Consider the following 8,287-nt stretch of genomic DNA (forward strand, 5'->3'; position numbering starts at 1 on the left):
TTGCAAAACTATAGGTAATTTGGCAAGACTATCACAGAACAGCATATTTAATAAGTGTTATTTCAAAGCTGCAGATTTATTGTGTCATTTCTCACAAAACTACGTATTTAACAAATTGTATCATAAAATTATAGATTTAGTGTGTCAATACATGACTAAATATTTAACCTAGCAAAAATATATAGTATTATGATAAATTGACACACTAAATCTATAGTTTTGCAGTATAATTTCTCAAATCTGTAGTTTTATGATATAATTTGTTAAAATCTATAGTTTTGCTAATCCATCTGTAGTTTCAGGAAATTACTTTTTTTCAAGACTTAGTGCAACTTAGGTTTTGCCCAGCATTGAGCCGGTACTCTTTTTAACAAGGCACCTTCTCGGTTGTCAGCATACCAATACAGACATAGCACGCAAAAGATGCAGACGTGGTAAGGTCAGCTCTGCTGTAACAATCAGAAAACGGCAGCAGCAGGCGTGTGCCTCTAAGCTCCTCATCCAGCAAAAGCGTATGCTTCCTCAGGAAGGAGGATGCGTTGCCACCTTGCACTGAAAGACGGCGTTCCTCCATTTTTTGCAAGAAACTTGCTTCCAAAAATAAACTGGGAGAAGCAGGAAGGAGGCTTGCAAGACTCAAAGCAGAACTCTAATAGCGTCCATGATAAGCAACAGTCAAAAGAAGGTGCAATAAAGTGTGATTCAGAATAAAGTAGAAAAATTAGTTACTGAATATTTTTCCCTTTTTATGCTGAGTCAAATAACAATGCCAAAAAAAATTATTCTAGAGGATGTGGGAAAGCACAGCGAATTATTTGGATTTTGTAGCCGATAATCTTTGTACATAGGCCACGCTTGCAAGAACATTATGAAGAATGAAAGTTTATAACGAAGAAACAGAATCTACATTGCATTGATATCAGGTCCAAACTCCAAATACCTTCAGAGGAAGAACAATGTTCTTCCTCAAATGCGAACAACCAAGTACATTTATCCAGTACATCTTTTTTCCCCCACTCAACAGAGGACAGACATCCAAACATGTGCAGTTGTAATGGAAACTGGGAAAAGCAATCAATGACATGCAACTGAACAAAACACCGTAGATAATATTCAGGAGGAATATAGTTTTGCATCTGGGATAGATTATTTCACATAATACACAGTAAATAAACTAAAGAAATAACGTAGTCTGGGCAATTTGTATTTACAAAGATAGCTTGCATGCTCACCAATGAATTTCTACAGAGGAACTGCTTTTGCTTCGATCATCGTTGGCTTCTGTGTGTGTACCACTGCCGCCTGCTTGGCACAAACGATGGATCATCTAGGTTCCTGTTGGTACTTGCATCGTGGTTACCAGTAAGGGGCCGATCCAAGAGCGTGCGACGATATCCACGATAACTGTTGCGGTGCCCAGAGTGACGATTGGAGAAGCCTTGTCGCAGTAGGCTCTGTGTGCTTTGCCGTCGAATGCCCAGCCAATCTGAACGCAAGCTGCGCCTATCACTGAATGAAGTCCTGGGTGAACCTCTGTTGTTGTTCTGTGGCACAAGCCTTTGTAAACCATGCCTTTCATCTGGCCAAATGCTAGGTGATCCCAGCGTTTCATTTGGCCAAAGCCTTGGGGAACCAAGTCTGCTATCTGGTGATTCAACTTGGTCTCGAACCAGAGACCACCACTCTTCACTACTTTCATCACCAGAGTCTATGCCAGGGGACATTGTGTCTCTAGTCTCAATAACATAGTCACCAACTATTAGTGCCCCAGGTATCTGGGACCTGATTGCACTGATGACATCACCAATCTCCTGCTCACGCTCAAGGCGATCCCAACTTCTTTTCCTCGAGTGGTCTACATGAGCAGGCTTTGTAAGCAAGTGTGCAGTCCTAGCATGTTCACGCAGCTGCTCATAGGTTCCAACAAATTTGCAGGAATCATGAGAGCAAGTTCTCAACTTCTTGTCTAGATACTGTCTCACCTCTCCAGCAGGAGTCCAGCCAGACACGGATCCTCTACAGAGGGGACATTTCACTTCAGCTGAACTTTGCATGGCATCATGACATTCCCCTGTTACAATGCTTCCTTCTACAGATAAGGCTGAGTTTGTAGAGTCTTGATAGTTAGCAATCTCAGACTCAGATCTCAATATGCCATCTGGACTCTGACCACTGTTTGCATTGGAACGATAATATCCTTCGTTATCAACATGTCTTTCGAGTCTTGGGCTCCGTGAACGTCTGGAAATCATATTATAATGAGCTCTTGGTTGGACAGTTCTGATATTGGAGTTTGAAAGCACCGAATAGGTTGAGTGTGAAGCACGGACCTTACTATCACCATTCATTTTTCTGAACCGGTCAAGGCAATTAGAGTGTCGATGGCTTGTGTTACAAATGTAACATCTGCAGACATTCTTGAATGAACTGCATTTAAGTAAAACAGCGTTGTGGGGTTGCTCCATACAAATAGGGCAAGAAATCCTGTCCCATTCCATATGCAGAGCAGTGCGTGGTGTGACTGTAGATCTGTTACTTTTCCTACTTGTCATCTTGAAATCAACTGTGTTGAATTCACTTAATCGTTAGAATTGTTGAAAGAAAGAACTAACCATTGTCTTAAGATATTATGCAGTTTAGAGAAAAAAAATTGCTGTGAAAACATACTTTTATGTACTCATAATAATGGTAAAAAAATTATATTATCTCAATGAAATTAATGTTCTTACTTAGCAAGTGCCCAGACCAAGATAACGAGACAAGTAAAATCAAAAACAAATGTGCAACGACAAAGTTTATTGCATTATTTAAGATCATTTAGCAGGGATCATATTTTCGTCCTAAAAGAGTACTGTGGTGCCAAGGAGATCACGCCTTGAAAAGATATCAATCATATTCTCCAAGTTAATAGAGCATTAAACAACTCACGAAAGGTACTACATTAAGAACTGAAATCCAAAGAAGTTTGAAGAGACTGTCAAACTGCAGGTAACAAACACAATATTAAAACGAATTATGAAGTACTGGCCATGAATCATACTATCTATTTTCCAATAGACAAGCCTAACATTAAGGCAATCCTCCACAAGGTAAATATAATATTTATACCCAAGGAAAAGTCTTCCCTGAAAAAAGTTACATTAGTTCCCCCGTGAGAAATAAAAAAGGATGAGGTAGGCTGACTATAAAAAGTGGCCTTATTGGACACATGAATAACAAAAAGAAACAAATGGGGCACCTCTGAAAGAGAAAAAAAAATATCGGACTTGAAGCACAGAATATTTTCATTTAGTTTTCATAAAATGTAAGCACTAACCTATAAGAGGCAGTTGTATGTACTGAACACCTCAACTGGATCAAGTGCAGTGATGATATTGGCACAATTTAATCCCTGAAATAATGTGTAGAGGATTATGTTAGAAGAATCTGTTACAATATGCAAATCAGATTGCAGTTAATTTTGTTCCCTTGATTCTGAGACCTATCAAAAGCAACCTAAAGTGATTACAGAATTGAATAAAGAAATTTATTGGACATTTTCACGACACAGAACACTGCAGTTCACCTTAGCAAGGATTTGCACAGGCCAAACAAAAGTTTCAAGAATTGACCCATAATTCTATCAACGTGGACCTTACTGACATGAACCATAGAAGACGAGCAATTTTGATAATAAGTTGCCAAACAATAAACCATCTATACACTCCAGAATACAACCTACGGCACCTAATGAGACAATTATTTTACCTGTAGTAGATAAATAGAATCAAAGATGTCATTTTGCAACTATTCATTCAATAGTTTATGTAGGATTGAACATGAATAGCAGGAAGAAACTCCCAAATTTTCAAATTTCAGTAAAAACTAAAAATGCAGATCGAGGACCACAAAATTTGTAATTTTTTACACCAAGCCGACACAGTACTAGACAGGAGAATCGTGTGAACATGCCTATACAGTAAAGATGAAATACATTTGGCCATAACAGATTCGCGGATCGAGGAACAATGACCACGGACCCATGGAAAAACGCCTCAAGTTTCTGCTACACGGAAACCCTCAAACCATCAGAATTACCCACAACCCCCACCAATCCCCAAACCGTGGCCGCACGCATCAAGAACCAAATCGCCACCAAACCAGCGGCCCCAAATCCAAACCCGACCCTAATCGACCCCCCCCCCCCGCTCCGTCAACCCCAAGAAACCTACCCAAATCAGCAACCCCGATCGCCGCCGAGGGCCAACTCTTCACCAACCACAAACCTTCCATCCAATCGATCTATCTACAAACGCCGGTGGATCGATCAAGAACAGACAATAAGACGCCTAAAACGAAACAAGATTCGACGGACGGCGAGCGGAAAAAAAAAAGAAAAAGGTGCAATTTTTACGGGGGTTGACGATGCTCCGGATCGGACGGGGCACCCCTCCCTCGGTTGCCTTTTCTTGGAAGGCTGGATTTTCTTTCCGATTTCTTTCTTTCTCGCGGAACAGGACTACAGGAGGGCGTTTGCCTGCGTTCGTTTTTATATGAGAGGAGGGGGTGGATTGTTGTTGGTGGCTCTGGCGGTTTATTTCGCGGTTAATCGGGTCACGTCCATCCTCATATCTGTCACGCGTTGGCAGTGGGCCCCAAAGGCCGGCCAGGGAGTGATCCACGGCCTGCCCTTGATTCTCTCTTTCATGCAGGGAGAGTTTTTTTAAATAACTATTTGAATACCGTTCGTTACAATGAGAGCAAAAAATTTAACTCATGAGATGTTTAATCATCCTTTCTAGATTGTTTACATCCATCTCGACTAAGATCAAATGTCTTAAGTCTAAAATGTCCGTAAGAAAAATAGAATAATTAACTATTTAGAACAGAAATATAATACTAACCTCTTAGATTACTAATACTGAGATGCTACTTAAAGGTTGCAAGCTATGTATTGAGTGTGTTACAATCTGATTGTCCTAGATGAAAGAATCTGAAAATGAAACCTAATCAGAGAACCGTGCCAATAATTTCAAATTGCCACCAAGGATTATTTTCATGAATACCTTGACAAAATATGTGGCTTTCAAGTTGATCAAGTCTTCTACAATAATAATAATGGATGAAGTGCCAGCAGATGAGTACATAAACATAGCCATTCAGAAGAGAAGCATGGATGATACAGAGAGAGAAACCAGATCATAAAACAGATGAACTCCATATTGTTCTCACCTATGTTGTGCCGGAGCAACAAAGCAAATGACAACTTTGTTATTCTTCCATGGCCTGTATAGCATGACAAAGCTTGAGAGGAACATAAATAGGTACTAGTTAAGATACAATTAACAGTAACAAGGGGCTGTTGAAAATTTGCCACTACTTTGAACCGCTATAACAAAATTGCAGGTGTACTGAGTAAGATTACACTAACAATAAACTAACTTATCTGCAATGTTTGTGCATACTAAGAAGTCAATCACCTGCGAAATTGGCAAACATTCAAGCACAACGCCTCATGCTGTACACGGACGCTTCCAAATGACTGATCCGGGCTATGGCTTTCCACTAACAAGGATGTCTAGGATTGGACAGGTAATATATGCTGAAATGGCAGCTGCACCTGCACTTGCAAGTGAAAAAAAAAATGACATACTATCACTTTCATTGCATATGAAACAAAATTGAAACAAAGAAGAGTTTATAGTTGAACTAAGGAGGTGACAATTAGTAAATGACACTTTCCTAAGCCAAGTTAGTTACATGAAACCAATGCGTGCCTTCACAATAAGAAGAACGGAAGAAAGAGATATGAAGTAAGCACCGACAAAATTTGCATGTAACCAGTGCAGGTTTTCAATTCATAATTTTCTAGTTGGCTTGCCTGAAACAAAAATCAAAGCATCTGATATCACATTGCATTGGTTATTGTTGAGAAAGAATCAGAAGTTTCTAGTTCTATGATGATATATTGTTGACATATACAAAAGTACACCAAACAAACCAAACAACAGTAGAAGGTCCTGGCATGAGTTCCCATTCATGCGGACACATGGTGAATCTACCCTCTTTTTTTTACCAGGTAACATGTTTTACGAAAGGGGAATCAGTAGTTCTCTTTCACCTTAGTTCTATAGCAGGAGACAGCGGATTGCAAGAAGGAAAATGAATTGTATTGCATTCACTAAATGATTGCAAAATATGGAGAAATTTTGGTAGATCAAACTTGGAAATATTCACTTCCAAGAAAACATACAAACCATATCAATGCAGCATCCCGTTGATCAATTGAACATCAACATCACATGGCATTCAAAACGAATCAACTCAATTGATCAGAAATTCAGGCATGCCAACTCTTGGTTTCCACACAACATAATTCACATTGTTGCACTGCATCATATCAATGACAGGGTGTGGAAGGATGATACCTGCCTGCGTAGTATGATTATCCCGCTTGTTAACCTGAGGCGATTTTTAACGTAATAAGAACAAAAAAATAAATTGAGGATAATTCAAGAGGGTACAGTCATTGAGCATATGTTTTTACAAAGAACACACTAGAATTTTCATAGTCACGTAAAAAATCTGGCAGCTCAAGGAACACAGTTAGTTCCAAATGCAGATATAATAAATTTTCCTTTTAACAACATGTGTTTTTTGAAAGGAACTCCTCAACATAGCTCGAAGCAGAGGTTCCTGGTTTTTCTCTTTATAGAATTTTCCATAACTTTGTATTCCTTATTATTGAATTATTATATACCATACATAATATACAGCAGTTAGAGTCCTGGGCAAAATATTTGCCTTTGAGTGTGTTGCCTGGTTAGGCGAGCCTAGTGACCGGCGCCAGGTCTGGCAGCCTAGGTGTCAAATTGACTAATGCAAATCCACAGATAATGCTTACAGTCCTAAAAAAATCTTCTAATGCTTACCTCACAATCGCTTGCTCCGCCTGTAAGCATTGCAAGGAACGTTGTGTGTAGTCTCATGCAATCAACTGGTCTTTCTGTTGCAATGGTCACTCGGACATTAATCTCTACACAACTCATCATGAACCTATGTATGTTCCTCGACAGAACCAACCACCGAATCCCCCATTCTGGCAAATCATTAAAACAACAACCTGACATCCCACATCGATAACGCAGAGTAGCAGAATAGATGCAATTAAATCATATACATGTAACATCACACAGGTGTTTGGTCGAATAACTCACCTGCATCCGCAAGATGCCCAATGAGCACTGTGTACGTCTTGCAGGTTGGCCGCAACCCCTCGGCCTGGTCTCCGCCGCACCTCCTGGCATCAAACATGATCTACAACAGCATCCCTTGGACTGGCCACGTTCCTGGTTGTGGCAGCTGTGATGGAGGTGATGCGCGGGGGTGGAGGAGGTCGCAGCCGTCGTCACGGTCGGAGGAGGCCAATGCGAGGAGAGGTGACGCGATGGCCGGCAAGAAGGTGCGCGGCGCGGGTTACGACAAGGAGAACTGGGGCTGCGCACGTGAGGAGGAGGGTGGAACGCGGCAACCGTCATCACTCCGGAATGATCGAGGTGGGGAGAAGCGACGGGGCTGCGCATGAGAGGATGAGGGCAGATCGCGTAATGCGGATGGGACGGCGGCGGGCCTGAGCACTAGAGGAGGGATAGTATGGATTGGGTGGGCAAGGATAAGGTGGGATCCTGGTCTGTTTAGTTTTCACAAGGTCGAGATGGGACTTGCGGGGTGCGGCGAAGATGAGGCGGTTGTAAACGGGGTTGGGCGGCGGCGACGCGGAGGCGAGCGCGCGGAGGGAGCGAAAGGCGGGGAGGGCTAGGCGGAGCGAGAGGCCTGGAGAGGAGGCGGAGAGGAGCGCGAGGAGGTGTAGGGCGGGGTTTGGGAGGAAGAGGATGTGGCGGAGGAGGCGCAGGGAGGAGCGGGTGGGTGTCGGGCGATCGGCGAGGAGGCGGGCGAGGAAGGATGTGGAGCGCGGGGGTGGGGGCTGGGCTACGCGAGGATCTGGAGGGGAGGAGGTTGGGGGCGCGTACTGTGGGCAGGTTTACAAATGCGTCTGTTATCACACGAAAATCATGGTAAGCGAGTTTACCACGTATAATAGAAACTGTTCAGTAATCGAATTTGAATATAAAAAATTCAAAAACAATTACAACTCAAAAAATCGTAAAAAACTAGTGACAATACTGAGACCTTCTGTGAAAAAAATTTTAAAAATAATATCGTTTGCATCATATTCTATGGAGAGTAAGTTTGGAAAAAAAAATTGAAGCGCACCGCTTATTTATTAACTTATGTTAAGAAAAAGCTT

General features: G+C 41.7%; 2 protein-coding genes across 7 annotated transcripts; both read right to left on the reverse strand.

Moving 5' to 3' along the window:
* Positions 1-1,089: 1,089 nt before the first annotated feature.
* LOC133890718 (uncharacterized) lies at positions 1,090-4,771 on the reverse strand. Of its 4 annotated transcripts, XM_062331227.1 has the most exons (4): positions 4,394-4,686; positions 3,317-3,391; positions 2,331-2,427; positions 1,090-2,241 (listed from the first exon to the last, which is right to left on the reverse strand). In XM_062331227.1, exons 3-4 carry the CDS (start codon positions 2,342-2,344, stop codon positions 1,269-1,271), a joined length of 987 nt encoding a protein of 328 aa, XP_062187211.1. In that variant the 5' UTR covers positions 2,345-2,427; positions 3,317-3,391; positions 4,394-4,686; the 3' UTR covers positions 1,090-1,268. The 4 variants fall into 4 exon arrangements, with proteins under 4 accessions (XP_062187211.1, XP_062187209.1, XP_062187210.1 ...); XM_062331225.1 differs by having other exon boundaries at positions 1,090-2,563; positions 4,394-4,771; XM_062331226.1 differs by having other exon boundaries at positions 1,090-2,427; positions 4,394-4,766.
* Positions 4,772-5,441: 670 nt separating this feature from the next.
* LOC133890720 (uncharacterized) lies at positions 5,442-7,990 on the reverse strand. Of its 3 annotated transcripts, none has more exons than XR_009904093.1 (4): positions 7,197-7,990; positions 6,912-7,078; positions 6,237-6,441; positions 5,442-5,599 (listed from the first exon to the last, which is right to left on the reverse strand). XR_009904093.1 is itself a non-coding variant. In XM_062331230.1 (4 exons), the coding sequence occupies exons 1-4, from the start codon at positions 7,291-7,293 to the stop codon at positions 5,532-5,534; spliced, it is 366 nt and encodes a 121-aa protein (XP_062187214.1). In that variant the 5' UTR covers positions 7,294-7,990; the 3' UTR covers positions 5,443-5,531. The 3 variants fall into 3 exon arrangements, 2 of the variants coding, with proteins under 2 accessions (XP_062187213.1, XP_062187214.1); XM_062331230.1 differs by having other exon boundaries at positions 5,443-5,599; positions 6,408-6,441; XM_062331229.1 differs by having other exon boundaries at positions 5,442-6,441.
* Between the last annotated feature and the right edge of the window lie 297 nt (positions 7,991-8,287).

The sequence above is a fragment of the Phragmites australis genome, chromosome 14, assembly GCF_958298935.1.
Source record: "Phragmites australis chromosome 14, lpPhrAust1.1, whole genome shotgun sequence".
Lineage (NCBI taxonomy): Eukaryota > Viridiplantae > Streptophyta > Magnoliopsida > Poales > Poaceae > Phragmites > Phragmites australis.